General features: G+C 40.0%; 1 protein-coding gene across 3 annotated transcripts in view; it reads left to right on the forward strand.

Moving 5' to 3' along the window:
- Positions 1–8: 8 nt before the first annotated feature.
- LOC121814111 (guanine nucleotide-binding protein subunit alpha-14-like) overlaps positions 9–16,170 on the forward strand; it is a 48,006-nt gene continuing 31,844 nt past the window's right edge. For 2 of the 3 annotated variants that reach the window (XR_006054088.1, XM_042218358.1), the window contains exons 1-6: positions 9–456; positions 7,586–7,770; positions 7,881–8,035; positions 8,456–8,584; positions 9,059–9,188; positions 9,276–9,454. Coding sequence is in view for 2 of the 3 variants with exons in the window: in XM_042218358.1 (XP_042074292.1) it covers positions 336–456; positions 7,586–7,770; positions 7,881–8,035; positions 8,456–8,584; positions 9,059–9,188; positions 9,276–9,434 (879 nt within the window). In the remaining variant the exon portion in view is untranslated. Of the gene's footprint in view, positions 457–7,585; positions 7,771–7,880; positions 8,036–8,455; positions 8,585–9,058; positions 9,189–9,275; positions 9,455–10,824; positions 11,293–16,170 lie in introns of those variants that run through there. The other variant, XM_042218359.1, reaches the window with a different exon arrangement.

Consider the following 16,170-nt stretch of genomic DNA (forward strand, 5'->3'; position numbering starts at 1 on the left):
CTGCAGCACTTTGTCCAATAGGAACAGCTCGTGGTGCACCTTGTTGTACACCTCGATGCTTAAGTAAAACAGAGAGAGAGCTTTGGACTTACCCCTGAAATCTAGCACTTTATATTTTAGCAGCAAACTTTTCTGTTTCTGTGGAAGTCAAAGGCGCAGTTTTGAAGATGCTCTGTGCCTTTTTGCGTCTGAAGTTGTGAAGTGCAAGAGGGGGCAAAGGAGTATTTTTTTAACACGTCTGAGTTTCCTTTTTCTTTTTTTTCTGTCTTTAATCAAAGCCTGCGACATTTTTACAGCCGAGTGGTCGTTGGAGAGCAACCTGGTGACTTTCAGCGATGGCTGGATGCTGTCTTTCAGCGGAGGAGAGAGAGAACCAGAGGATCAACGAGGAGATTGAGAAGCAGCTGCGGAGGGACAAGAAGGACTCTCGCAGGGAGCTCAAGTTGCTGCTTTTAGGTGAGCATCACTAACCTGAACACCAGCTCGGAGGGTAACTGACTTCACGGAGTCCTCCTCATTCTCCTCATGCTCTCAAATACCATGCTGTAAATCATTCAAAGGTTTGATCTTGATTGTAGTCATAGATGTTCTTTTCCGGGCAAACGAAAAGCTTTAAAACATTTGCTCTTAAAGTTGTTCCTCTAGCGGAAGGATCCAGGCGTTTTCATTTTCAGTTGTGGGGGATTTTGGAGACGGCTCGGCAATTGCCATTTCACCGCTTCCTGGCCACACCTGGCCACGGGTATCGTGGCAGGTGGGACAGAGCTCTGACGCCTGTCGACTAGTATTCATTTAGTCATATGAAAGTAAAATGCACACTTTAGAAGGCAAATATATAATTTTATATACATTATATCCAGCACGCTACATTTTGTCATTGCCACGTGTGGCTACATGAGAGGATTCAAGTCATGAGCAGCGTTTCACAGTTGAGGCGCACTGGCTTTCCGAGAACATCCAGGGTATGCGCAGCCGCGCGCCATGGCACTGCCATTGATTTTACGCGTGGTCGGGGGTTTGAATCCTTGAGTACTTTTTGTCTGCTGGGGTTGCTAAGTTTCCACCTGGCCACAGAAATGCCGAAAATGGACACAGACAGACAGACAGACAGAGAGAAAACGGATCGTTCAAAATGATATCCGTTCCTTTACTTTACAACACTTTTACACAGTCCTGTTCGTGATGACCTGTGGAAAGCGTTAAGGCGTGGTAATAGAGCCTTAACCTCATCCCACACACACACACACACACACACACACACACACACACACACACACACACACACTTCCTGAATATAGGGGGGTTGCCCTGTTCTAGGGTTATATAAGTTTATGGAAGCGGCTTCCCGATCCAGAGGAAACTTGCTGAACATGTATCAGGCACATTTTACTGCAGCAGTGTGGGAGCACTTCAGGAACGCAGTCGCCATCCACGCCTCGGTCAGTGGTGTGTTTGAAAGCCATAACTAGCTGCTGCGGGCGCATTTCATGCAAACGTCATGCAAATGCATCACGGAGCACGAGCTATTGGTTTTTACCAACTGTTCTTTTAGCAGATCATTTCACTCAAAACACAGCGTTATGTTTCTGCCTGCAAGCCAACATTCATTTGCTTTAAAAGAAAAAACATTTTCTCAGCTCACTGAAGGCTGTTACAGACAGCTGGACTCCAGCAGTTTTGTTTAACACATCACAAAGGTAGTTGAGAGAAGTCAAAAAGTGGAGTGAAACAACTTTCCAGAAAAAAGGATGACCCTGGAGTCTCTGTTCAGGCTGAAGGAGTGTCAAACATAAGGCCCAGGGCCCAGAACCTGGCCATCAAAGAGCCCAACTCGGCTCCCTAAATAACTTTGGATAATGTGGTAATTGCAAAAAAGAAGGACATAAATGTTATCATTCAAAGTGTATTTTTTTAAAGCTTTTTTAGCGACAAAGACACCAACTGCCCGGTCATGCTGCAGCAAAGTCAGTCTGCAGGATAGAGTCTGGGAAATAAACTGCTTCTTTCTGTCATTTTTAAGCATTTCATCATCATTCTCCTTTCTTAAAGTGTGAGAACAAAGAGTCACGTTGGAGTGTTTCTGTTGCTTTCTGAGGTACTTAATGTATACTTAAATGTCTTTACACAGACAGAAGAAGGAATGATTTGGAGGGTTTTCTTTTCCAGGTAATAAATCTACTGAGATCAAACTAAGATCAAACAGGGCTCTGTGTGGGCCACAGTGTAAAAGGAGTATGACAGCCATGATCTAGAAAGTAACCTTTTGTTACCTGGTCAGAGTGACTCAGCTCTCAGTGGATTTCATTAGGATGGTCAGAGTCAGGTCTACTGAGAGTGCAAGAGATTATATTATAATATTTATACTATATATGCATATAAACATGTATAAATGCACATGCGTATAAATGCACATGCGTATAAATGCACATGCGCACACTTACAAATATGGATATATGCCCTCGATATATCGATATATACCCTCAAATATCTATACATACATTTACATATATAGACACTGAAATACTGTTTGGTTCTTCTTTTTGGAAGAAGTGTTGTTTTTTCTGTTACTTTTAGCTGGAAGATGTTTGAATGTAGCAGTAGATCTGCTGGATCTCTTTTTTTGTTGTTGTTTTTAAAAGTCAAATTTTGCAGATTAGTGACTTCTCATGTTTTTTGTTTTGTGCCTCTGCACAGTCGCTGCCTGGCAGGTACATTTCAGTTGTGAAAAAAAGGGACAGGGCAGAGTTTGACAGGTGGTAGTAGCCGTTATCTCATGACACTAACACCACATTCATTCACACGGGCACCATCACCTCGTGTTACAGCGTTCCCCGATCGAGGAAGTGTGCAGATATGAAGCTGTGTTTGGGCTTGTGGTCAAATCTGTTATATGTGTGTAGCTATTTCATGTTGGCCGCCAGTCTGTGGAGACTTCTGTAGCCGGCATTAATCGGTCACAAGGAAATTGTAAAACCTGACTCTGCACCACGCACACACGCACGTGTCCAGGAATCAAGATAAGTCAAGAGTCCAGCTCAAGAAGTCTTTTTCAGCTTTATTGACAGATACAGTGAAGAAATGACAGGAAGGTGGGGGGAGGGAGAGAAAGAGAGGGGAAGACAAATGGCTAAAGGGCCATGGGTCAGACTTGAACCTTGGCCGGCCATTCTCAGCCTTGTGGTTGCCTGCTCAACGCACTGAGCTAAACTGGCACGTACTATAAGATATCTTGGACATCCCAGACTGCAACGTGAATGACATTTTTTGTGATTGGTGTTTCAAACCTTTTTGTATCTGACAGACTATTTGAATTGAAAATCATTCATGGGGTCAGTTGTCAAAGTTTATATCTACTGTAGCTTCTACCAGTGGCGTCTGAGGAAGAACATTCTGGAGGGACAGTGAAGTGATTCGTCAGTTTTTATAGCTTGACTATCCTTTAATTTTTTTTTTTTTAAAAATCCTCTTTGAAATCAGCACCATTTCACTAAAACAAATTCAAATGGTAAAAGAAATTTGACTGATTGGCAAGTTAATCAAGAATGATATTGACAAATAGAGAACTATCAAAAGTTCATTCTAGAGATGATGATGGCAAAGATTTGTCACAGATCAAGGGCAAAGATTAACTGAATAAAGCATTAACTGAATAATGTGACATGAATACATGCAGTCTGAGCTCGTTAACCTCCCTCCTTGAGGTCCAGCCTGATTTGCCTCCAATCTGAGCACCTGCCTCTCCTTCTTCTCCAAAATGATCTCATCTCCAAGAAACTTGACTTGTAAACAAGGTGCATGCAAATGCACACAATTTGTCTAAGATTTGTTTGTTAAGATGTAAAGATGATGACATGCAAAACAGCTGGGAACCAAGGAGCTGACACACACACGCACACAACAAATGCCCACAAGGTGAAACTCCCCACCCATCCCTGCATAAATCCACACATACACAAACACAGCAACCTCCAATATTCAGGTCTGTCAACAAACACATTTGTTAACGAAATCGGCTGTGCATCATGTGATCTCAATGAGAAAATTACGAGCTTTTGCTGTAAGAGCTGAAGAGTAACATGGCAGAAAGGGACTCTGTGTGTGTGTGTGTGTGTGTGTGTGTGGTTTGCATACCTTTTAATAAGAACGAGTAAAGTATGTTTTAGTGAAATATAAGTTAATCGAAAGACCTTTTAGATGGAGAGCTTGAGTCCAAATACACACCGAGTCTCTGAGTTATTAAGCGTGCATCTGATCCTGTCACTCAGGAAAGGTTTCAGGGTGAAAAAGTGCACCGTTCTTGTTGAATTTATTATTGGAAGTTAGGAGGGCTTTTGTTTTATTTATTTTTCCATCTGACCAAAGGAAGGTCATTTTTCAGAAGCAAATTATGTAAGGTTGACTAAAATATTTTATTCAACCAGTGAAACTAAAGCTATGAATGATATGTTGAATTTTATTTCGGGCAATTTGTGATATTTAAACTTCCTATTCTCGGATATTGGCGAGTGTCCCTTTGGCAGTCAAATATACATTCAAATCGTTCAGCTTGCGTCCCTGCGTGGACAAGCTGGGTATTGAGAGTTGTCACAGAACTTGTTTTTATTTCTTTCAACTTATCTCTTAGTAAAAAGTTGTTCATAAAAAGACAGATGGGTCTTTAATGTAGCTGCCAGGCAGCTGCCAGCTGGCATACAGTATGCAACACCTGTGCAACATCACACGTAATAATTCAAATTTGGATCTTTTTTAATGTAAATATTATAAATATTGAGTTGCAGTAATAACTCACCAGGATGCAGCTCAGTAATATTTTAAAGTATATATAAACTTTATGCTCTTGCAGAAGGGGCATGGATGCATGACACTGGGCAGGGGTACATTTTACTGTATCGTAGACAACTTCAAGTTTAAAATTGTCACTGTAAGGAGGGATAGAGACTCCCATGACTTTTTCGTTTGTGTCTTTGCAGCAGAGAGCTAAATTTGCTTGCTTGCAGTGGCCATAATATCTTCTCTTGGGATAAATGAAGAGTAGAAAATTAGGCTCGTCTTTTATCTTTAACCTGGACCAATACCACCAGCAAGCTCTGATCAGCTGACCTCAAAGATCTCGTATTTGCATATGAATGTTGTAATTTACTAATACATGGAGGCAACTGACCATAGTAAACTGGAAATAAACCAGTCCATTTCCAATTTAATTAGCACAATTAAAGGCCAAACATCTAGCTAGCACTGACCACACACAACAACTCAAGGTTCAGTATCTTTCTCCAGGATAGTTTGGCATGCAGAGCGGAGCAGCCGCGGATCAAAATGACCTGCTCTAGCTCTTGAGGCACAGCCTCTCTGTTAAATGGTTCAGACCCAAAGTGATCACTAAAATTTTGGAAGCGAGCCTAAAGAAGACAGAATGGGTGTTTCACAGTGTTGGGCAAGTTACTTTGAAAAAGTAATTAATTATAGTTACTAGTTACTTCTTCAAAAAAGTAACTGAGTTAGTAACTGAGTTACAAGATTCTAAAAGTAATTAATTACTTGAAAAGCAACTATTGCGTTACTTTTAAAAAAAAAGTTTAATTGGCCATGTTTGACTACTTCTGATGTTTCCTCTACATTTCACCTTTAAAAACAGTTTATTTGCCTTGTTCGGTATCATTCTTTTCAGCACAACCTCACGTGTCTGAATTAACAGTTGTGTTTTCATTTTGACATACTGTATTAACACAATTGATCTAAAATCAGACATAAAAAACATAAAATCAGAGTAGAAAGTTATATTTTTTACTGTAACAAATGGTAAATGGTCTGTATTTGTATAGCACTTTACTTAGTCCCTAAGGACCCCAAAGTGCGTTACACATCCAGTCATCCACCCATTCACACACACCTTCACACACTGTTGATGGCAAGCTACATTGTAGCCACAGCCACCCTGGGGCACACTGACAGAGGCGAGGCTGCCGGACACAGCCTCGCCTCTGTCAGAGCGCAAAGAACAAAGTTATTTGCATCCATTTACCTTTTACCCCTTTTTTTTACAATAATCATTTCAAACTATTTACATAACAATCAGCTGTTCTGCATTCAATAAGATGCCACACAAATTATTTGTGCCACTCCAAATATTTCTGTCCACTATAAAGGAGAACATCACTGTCTGACACCTGCAGGTCTGACAGCAGCAGGTGTATCACTCCTCCTGTTTTGGTTTTTTTTTGGGGTTTTTTTTACACCTTGAGATGGCAGTCGCCTCATTGTTTTGACACACAACACAAAACTATCCACAACACCACACACTAACTACACAGGACAACACATTAACTACACACTCCAAACACGCTAAACGTCACAAATCTCTCACATCTACAAACTCGCTCTCTCTCTTTTTCTGTTGTCTGTCTTTCTCGCCGTCACTCCTAAAACTTCCCCCTCTTCCTAAACTTTTTTTGCTCATAAGCAGAGAGTGCTTATGTTAAGTTTAGACAGTAAACTTGGAGAAACTATTCAGGGAAAAACACCGCGTATGTATTGTTTATCATGACTCTGATTTTACGTGGCCTATCAACACAATTTAAACACTGGTATATATCACCTTGTTGCTTGTTGCCCATCACTGGTGTTACATGGGACCTTTTAGAGGACCTGTTGAGCAGCCTCACAGCCACATTCTGGACCATTTGCAGGGCTTCTGGGGATGATTTGCTCAGGCAGGGAACAAAGGCAAATAATTATAGAGGCATGACAAAATAAAAAGCACTTATGATCACTGCCATTTCACAATGAGACACACACAATATGTTTGAGACAAGCAATAAATAAAAAAACACATTTGTTCTTAACAGAATGCCTGATGGGAAGTAACACCAAGACAATGTAAAGTTTATACAGAACATAGTTGAAAAAATAGTAATAAAAATAAGAAGAATAAGAAATACTTTATTTATCCCAAAAGCTGAGAAATGACTATGTCACAGCAGTTACATATACTGTACTAAAGATAATACATTTTCTAAACACCCCTCCACCACTCAAAGTATTATTGAATTTCTCTAGTAAGTGTGTGCATATCAATACATTTAATAAAATATTATCTATGTAGCTCTCAGCAGCACACATGAGCTCCATATCAACCTGCAAATAAGTAATGCTTACACATTTCAGTATTTATAGTATAATAACAATATCTGCTTGTACAATAAGTACTCTAGTTAGACTAATGTTATTACTGGTGGTTTTGATACTTAAATACTTCTAGGTACTATGAGAACCTTTTGTCTGGCATCAAAATCAAGACAATGAAAGCAGTCGTAACTGACTCATCAGCATGATTTCTTTAAAATTCAGAAACATGACAATTAAAATGGTCAAATCCTGCACCGATGAGCACTGCTGAGAAACAGGCTGTCACGTGAATGCAGATTTTTAAAAACAGACCTTAGACATAAAACTGCATTCCCGTCTGCTCACGCAGCCAGCAGATGTTTACTTTGGTTTGATTTGCAGAATGTTAATTTGCAACGAGGCAAAAAATTGTAGACCAAATAAATCTATTATTGAGTTTAATCCTCAATGTGTCTCACAGGCACTGGAGAGAGTGGAAAGAGCACCTTTATCAAACAAATGAGGATTATCCATGGAGGAGGATATACAGACGAGGACAAGAGGAGCTATGCCAAGCTGGTGTACCAGAACATCTACACGTCCATGCAGACAATGGTCCGAGCTATGGAGGCTCTTGGTATATCTTTCACTGATCCCCAGAACCAGGTACAGGCAGACTGACTCTGTTCCAGTCCTTTACAATAAAGACTTGATGGATGGTTACTGTTACCTCATTGTTACCTCACTGTCTTTTTGTCTTCTCGGTGTCTCCATAGAGCCATGCCAGCGCAGTCCTGGAGGTGGAGGTGGATAAGGTGGAGGACTTAGATAGCAACCTCGCCATGGCTGTCAAGAGTCTGTGGGGTGATCCTGGAATACAGGAGTGCTATGATCGGCGCAGGGAGTACCAGCTGTCCGACTCCACCAAATAGTGAGAATTAGGCATTTATGATCTTTAACAGTGTGCGCAGATCTCTGTACTTTTCTAGATCAAATTATATTGACAGGATTATTAAATGAGTATAATATTCATGCAGAAGGAGGAGTCCCTTCTGACCACATAGATGAGTGCCTGCTGATAGAAGAACAAAAATCTTGCTGAATATAGTCTCTGTCACTGCCACGAACGATGGCAATAAAAAGAGAAGAGCTTTTTTTCGGCTTGCTGTTTTTACTATTTTGGGAAATGCAAATTTGATCGAAGCTAAAACAAAAAGTATTTGTTCTCTTGCATTGGAGCAAAGTCTTCATTTCCCTTGAGAGTTTGGTTTACATTTTAAGTTTTCTACGTGTTTTCTGTATTTTTCCTTTCTTAGTGTTTTTTTTTCTCCCTGCATATTTTTCTTTTTAGCTATCTCACAGATCTGGATCGGATTTCACAGCCCTCATACATACCTGACCTTCAGGACATCCTCAGAGTCCGAGTCCCAACCACTGGTATCATTGAATACCCCTTTGACATGGAGAATGTCATTTTCAGGTGAGGTGCATATTGACATCTTCTGCATCTTCTGAGTTTCAGTTCAATTCAGTTCAGTTGAATTTATATAGCATTAAATGACAACAGCAGTCGCCTCAAGGTGCTTTATATCTTAAGGTAGACACCTTACATGTGTAAAAGGTAAGTGAAGAAGAAACACTCAGTGCTTCATGGGAAGCCAATGCAGCCTAGACCTATTGTAGCATAACTAAGGTAGGATCCAGCCCTAACTATATGCTTTATCAAAAAGCAAAGTTTTAAATCTAATCTTAAAAGTAGAGAGGCTGTCTGTATCCCAAATCCAAACTGGGAGCTGGTTCCACAGAAGAGGGGCCTGAAAGCTGAAGGCTCTGCCTCCCATTCTACTTTGAAATACTCTATGAACCAAAATAATAGCAGCAGCACTGGAACTGGCCACAGGCATGGCACCGACCTCGAAGGTGGCGTGACTTTTCTTGGCTGCTTTTATGACAGGATGGTTGATGTGGGTGGTCAAAGATCAGAGCGGAGAAAGTGGATCCACTGCTTTGAGAACGTCACCTCCATCATTTTCTTGGTGGCACTCAGCGAATACGATCAGGTCCTGGCTGAGTGCGACAATGAGGTGAGAATTTAACGACACAGCAAATGATGATTTCAGTTTACATCCTCCTGGAGTTTTACATGTGCTTGATCCCTTTAAACATCTCAGAACCGCATGGAGGAGAGCAAGGCCCTGTTCAAGACCATCATCACCTACCCCTGGTTCCAGCGCTCATCTGTCATACTTTTCCTCAACAAGACCGACATCCTCAAGGAGAAGATCTTGTACTCTCACATATCCACCTACTTCCCTGAATTCACAGGTTAGACTGAGTGAATGCTCATCTTCAGCTCTCCATGCAAGTGTGACTGGGGGTCCATTAGAACTAGTTTGTAGAGCTGACAGGTTAACCATGGCAGGAAATTTCTGCTTACAGTATAATATCTGATACACAGCTTTTAATGTATCAGAGTAATCTCTGCTATTTTTCTTTTTTTTTATTACACATATTTGATTTAAGGAAATAAATGCCGAAAAAATATTTCAAACTCGATATCAAGTGATGCAGATTTCAAGTGCTTTAAAGTGGCCCTTTTGTGCTAATGACAAGGTCATAATTTTATTTCTGGAGTGCACTAGAACAGATTTAATATGTAATTCTTGCTCCACATTAGTTCCTGTCTATTTAAAGGCCAGCTATGATTGGTCACAATGACAAAAGCATTGAGTGTTTCTCACGTACTGCATCATTGGTGCTATTTCTAACTCTGTATCTGAAAGATCGTTCTAACTGTAAATGGAACTTTGAGCACGAACCTTTGTAAATGGGGATTTTTAACAGATTACAACGTCTTGGATCAAATATAAGACTTCAAGCAGTGCGGAGAATTGATGGAAAAATGCCTTCAGCGTGACAGCTTGTTTACATTAGTCATACATAATTTGACAGCATTACAGCAAACAGTGTACTACGCTACCACATTTGCCATGCACTGTGCACCATGGACTAATTGTATCGGTATTTTACTGTTGTGGGGACATGATAAAAGTACATAAAGAAAGTGTTACAGCATTCAAAGCTCATAGCTTTGGTATTTTAAAGTGTGCAGCTTTAGAAAGAAAAGAAAATGATGTTAGACTGAAGCTTAACTGGTTGCCCCATGATATTCTCTTTCTTATGTATATCTGTTAGTTTTGGGTGAGTCAAATAATTAAGCCACAGAAGAGAGGTGTGCAAACATTTCTTCTGGGAAAATGTAACAGTATTTGCTTTGAATTTTGCCCTTTGTAGTTTTTTGCACCAGAAACTTACTTATAAGATCAGTAATTTGCGCTCCTGCCATTGACTCAGCATCACTCACATACATGTAGAGCTTAAAAAAAACAAAGTGTACCAATTAACACATAATGTGAAATGTGCACAGGTAGAGATTTGAGGGCACGTCGCTATACTGCAGTGAGTAAAGTTTTCTAAGTACTACCTGAAGCTCCACAATGTTTTTAGCTTGAGCTCTAGGGCAAATAAAAATCTTCGGCTGGCAGACCTGAGATACAGTCATGGTGCGTAAATTGGAATGATCCGACAAGTATGGCAGGGAAAAACCATGAAAAAAAACAAAAACATGGAGGATCTCCACACTGATATTATGAATGATAAACAAGCCGTAGTAATTTATAGCTGTGCATATATACTGATCCACGATATTCCCCCATGCAGGTCCGCAGAGGGATGCCCAAGCAGGGCGAGAGTTTATCCTCAAGATGTTTGTGGACCTGAATCCAGACAGCGACAAGATCATCTACTCTCACTTCACCTGCGCCACTGACACAGAGAACATCCGTTTCGTCTTTGCAGCCGTCAAAGACACCATCCTGCAGCTCAACCTAAAGGAGTACAACCTGGTGTAGAGCAGGGCGGAGCAGGGTGTTCCGATTGCAGGCCCTCAGCACACACTGACTGATGCAATCTGTGAAAAGATAGATCATATATACACACACACATTTAAAAAAAAAAAATCTAATGGTTGCATAATACTAATTTATTTGCTGTCTGCTGATCTCTTGACTCCTCGAGGGGTGAGCGAAGTAAATGTTATCTTGCTATTTAAGAAGTGATGAAAAAGTGGGGACAGGATATTCGCGAGGGTTGGGTGGAAGGCGCTCAAATGAATGCAGTGTGTTTCTGTCTCCCTCCTGCCTTTTTTATAAAAAAAAAAAGAAGAAGAAAAAAAAGTTTGAATTCCTTTTTTAGCCTTCTTCCTTACCTGTTGTTTCATTCTGAAGCTTCATCATGGGCGTTTACCTGTTTGCCCAGCAAGGAGTGATAAGTTAGATGGCTTCATTTTTTAATTTATTTTTTTAATCTGATAGACTGATTGGCAAGTCTTTTGATGAGTAGGCAGAATTTGTGATCTCTTTTAAAATGATTTAAAATTCATTTAATATATGCGAGTGGCTTAGATCTTTATTAATTTACTTTGCATTGGCTTTTGGTGCCATTCAGTGAGTCGAGCATGTGTTTGGAGGGAACAACCCAAGTCGTGTGTCAAGTGATGGTCGTGTCATGGTTTTCAGCTGTCGATAGAAGTTGAGAAATGTGAGTGAAAAAGGCTTTGAAAATTAAAAAAAAAGAAGGAAAAAAAGCTTTGAGCAACAAAGTGGGGAAGCACACAGGGACTTCTGCTTTGTCGTGTAAAGATGAACCATGGCAGCGGTCACTTTACACAAACTGAAGGGAGCCGAGGAGGTAATAATTTATCAGACGATATGTTTAAATGATTATGTTCAACTGTGCCACATTAACGCTTTTTATTATGGTAACATGTATATTTATTGCCAAATGCCAAAAAAAAAGAGTGAATGAGTGAGAGGGACAGAGGCCCAGACTCCACAGCTGTTCACTGAAAAGAAAAGTGTTGCAGACAGGAAAGAGCAGGGCTAACAAACACTGACTGACTCTACCGACCCGACGTATCGACCCTGGAGGTTTTCTTTTCTTTCTTTTTTTTTTTTTTTTTAAATACATTTATTTCATATTTTTTTGAAGTGTTCAACACAATCTGCGGTATTCTTCCCACCCCCGACACACCGACCCAGCATGGACTAACCTGAGCTACAGCGAGCTCGTGGGCTCTGAAAGAAGGGGCAGCTACACCGGCGCAGCTAAACCCGGCGCGTTGAACTGCCTAAAATTATCCAATCGCAACCTTGCGCCGTGGGCTGCAGGCCCCTCCCTCCAAGCCCGCGCCAGCCTGCAGACTTATTGAGTCGCATTTTAGCTGTATCTTTGTAATTGTCCAATCACAGCCCGGCTGTCTTGACTGTTGTAGTTGAATAGCAGTGGAGAGTAAATCTGGCTAGTTCCTGTGTGAAAGGTAAAGTGTCGACGTTCAGTTGTACCAAAGTGAGCCCTTCTTGTTTCTAATTGGCATTTCTGATCTGCAATCCTTCATTCCCCGACTTACTTTGAGTACTTTTTTTATTTTTATTTCTTTCGTAACACTTCCCTAGATCATAAGCCTGTAATTAACATTTATTGAGGCATAGTGCAATTATGAATGCTATAATCATTGTACATACATCTCTCTCTATATATATTGCAGCATCTTTGTTGGCTTTTTAATCATTACTTTTTTTGTTGTTTTTATTTGTTTTGTTTGTTTGTTTTTTGGCAGATTGAATGTGCGGTATTGAAAATATGTATCTATGTAATTGTATTGTATGTCTAATGGCTAATTCGTTTATGGAAGGAAAACAAAGTTATTTACATGTTTGTTTTGATTTGTTTTTGTAAGAGGAGAATGTAAATTTTGTGTTATGGCAGTTTGATTTCTCAGCGACGAAACATCGTTTAGCTTCAGAACTGCAAAAAGAGGAATATTATTATCCGAGAACAGATCAATTGGTGTGCCAGTACTAGCAGTTTTGTTAAATTGATTTTTATATGGGAAAAACACACAAAAAAACCCCAACTGCAAACTGAATCTAATCTACAGGGCTAATTGTAATAGTTTAGTTCTTAACTGGCTTCAGGAACAGAGCGCTCGTCACATACGTGTAATGACGTCTTCTCTTGCCCATGTCTTTTACGTTTCGTTTCTTTTCACCGCTTTTCAACCAGTATTGATTAACAAGCCTTGCACTTCCTGCACACTTCTCATCCCCACTTCGACCACCACCAAAACCAACCTGCCTCCATTTGTAGCCAAACTGTTTTGTAGTGCAGGAGCGGGAGGTGCGGGCAGGCAATCTGTCGCTTTGTGTCTGATTTTTTTTTTTTTTTTTTTTTTTTGATAAGAAAAAAAAAACTGTGTTACAAAGTTGTAATTATCTTTTTGTTTATGTTAATGGAATGCCAACATGTTTTGTTGTTGTGTTGTTGTTGTTGTTTTTTCCCCTATTCTCCCAGATACTGTTAAAAACTCAGTACTGATTCCGTGTACACAAAAGTGCAAGAAATGACTTAACCAATTGGCCTGATTAGCAAGGTGCTTTGTTTCATTTTTACTTGTATTATTATTTTTTTTACTTCATTTCCACCTTTGATTGCCACTGTTTCACCAGAATGTACAGTATTATTTTAGACTTTATTTATGAAACGACAGCATAAGAGAAAAATACAGTTCATGTGTACATATTGCCTTACTGAATAAGCTGTGCCTCAGACGTCCCATGTGAGGCACCTGTGTTTTTTCGAGAAGTGAAGCTAGTGCAGCCGATATTGTCCTGTTGTGCAGCTGGAGGGTTGTTCAGGGTGTTTTTTTGGCTCGGTGGTCTTTTCCACTGTCACTCTGTGCTGAAAAGAAACAGCTTTGAAGTGTAGCTCTCATGTAGCTAATGTCACATAAATACATGATATTTTATGCACATTGTGACTGAGTTGTAATCAGAACACGCTTTCTGTTGTTTTCATAATGTTGTCACATCAGATTCTTGTCTTAAAACCCACAGCAGGGTGCGTCTTAAGGCACGAAGCTGCCAGATTAAAGCAGCATTTGCTCCTACGCATCAGGATGTGTAGAATGTGCTTGAAAAGGTGTCACAATCTGGACTCAACCCACCGGCGGCCACCTGCTGGGTGTTGTGTTTTTTTTTCCACATTTGGCTGTGTTTTGGCGTCTGCCAGCCACTCTGGCAGGTTACCAGCCCTCGTTTGGAGGTCCTGTTGTTTTCAGGTATTTCAGCTGGCTGGTGAAATTCCATACATGGATGGTTGAGTTTGGCAGGTGACAAGTTAATTTTCAGTGATATGATTGAATTCAGTGAAGATCTTACAGTAACCACTTATCAACAGCCAGGCCTAACAGGACTGATATTTGGGGCCAGTTTGTGTCAGATGTTGCCAGGGATGAATGTTTTGAAGCTGAACTAAGATTTCAGCTTCATCAGTGCTAATGATCTTCAATTATAGATTTGCAGTGATATCTGATTTTGTTTCCCTGCTGTCAAAAGGTGGCTGTTCACACAAACCCTGCTACTTAAAGGGACAATCCTTGCTTCAAAAATAAACTAAAATAAATAAAAATAAACCACATTTTGCTTTCAGCATACAGAACAGCAACTGCACGCTTATGCGAGCCTTAAAAAAGGATCTCGGATCAGCTGAGATTTCAGCTGATCCGAGATCTCACGTTAACGTTTAGATTTTGTCAGACAGTGAATAAGAAATATATCTCAACTTGCAGAAATGCACATTATGGGCTTTGTCATAAATGTGAGCCACGCAGGACTTGTTTCCAAGATTTGCGAGGGTTGGCGCTCCTGTCATTGTTTGGAGTGAGCACACGTGAGCTATGCTGAGCCTGGATTTTCCCCTTTAAGAGAGCCAAGACTCCAGCTGACGTTGACATGGTGACACACATTGTCGGCCACCTCCGCTGCTGTTCAGAGTTCATGCAGTATGTTCAAGAGCAGTACAGTGTTGTGTACAGTACACTGAGAACTAAAGGGTGGGAGGTGGGAGTGAGAGTGGGGGAAAGCAACCCATAAACTCCTCTTTTACTGAAGTGTCAGACACATCATTTTTATTGCTTTCAGCTCTGTTTTTTTTTTTCTTTTGGGTTTATTTGCATCCGAATCCTTAATATATGAAGTTTGATGACCATTTTTGAAATAGTGTTATGATGATCTCCAATCATAATTGTGTAAAATTGTTTCCTGTATTCATAAATTCGCACTCCTTCAACTTGTTTCTGAATGAAGCAACATATTTCTTTTCAACTCTTGTCGACTGTGATTTTTAAAAACCTTTTTCCTGTGATCACCTCTACACTGTAGTTTCATTTCGATGTTTTTGAATATGTTTGATCAGGTCACCCGAGTGGTTTTGAATTTTAAATACAGTTTGTGTTACAAACTTCTGCAAGCACCAAGAGCGTAGTTTAAGCGAATCTTGTAAAGTAGAACTAAACCCTACAAAGGCCAGTTTAATGGACCGAAGATACTGTAAGGCTCACCACTGAAAGGATGAAATATGAGGTCTTTTTCTCTGTCAGATGGTTAAAAAAGATAGACGGGGAGAAAAAATCAGATGTGGTCTTAATTCACAATCTTCATTTTAAATGGGAGCGAAAACTTTGTTCTAAACTGTTCCCACTACATGCTCAGCTTTGATGATAAATGGAGAGTAAACTGCCTGAAGACTGCTTGTGATTATTTGTTTTATCTAACACTAATTTACAACTTTAGTTGTTTAGTTTTCAACTTTTTCTGAGAAAAAGAAAAGGGTTGGTTAAGTTCAGGGTAATGTTTTCAGAGAATGCTGTTTTATTAATTATAATCTGGGGCCATCGTGACTCCACCAGTGTGTGTGTGTGTGAGAGAGAGAGTGTGAGAGTGAATGAATAGTGGAATTGTAAAGCGCTTTGAGGGCCCCGAAAAGTGCTATATAAATACAATCCATTGTTGTTATTATTATTATTATTATTATTATTATTATTATTAATATTAATGAGACCCAAAGAGCGAGAAGTGTTTACTGGCTCTGTTTCGGGGAGAAACTTGCTTCTTTTAAAAGTACCACTTGAAGGGTAGAACACTTATTTAACTTCATATCCAGAGTCTT

This window comes from Haplochromis burtoni, unplaced genomic scaffold (genome assembly GCF_018398535.1).
Source record: "Haplochromis burtoni strain Fernald_Lab_line unplaced genomic scaffold, NCSU_Asbu1 Contig_18, whole genome shotgun sequence".
NCBI classification, from domain to species: domain Eukaryota; kingdom Metazoa; phylum Chordata; class Actinopteri; order Cichliformes; family Cichlidae; genus Haplochromis; species Haplochromis burtoni.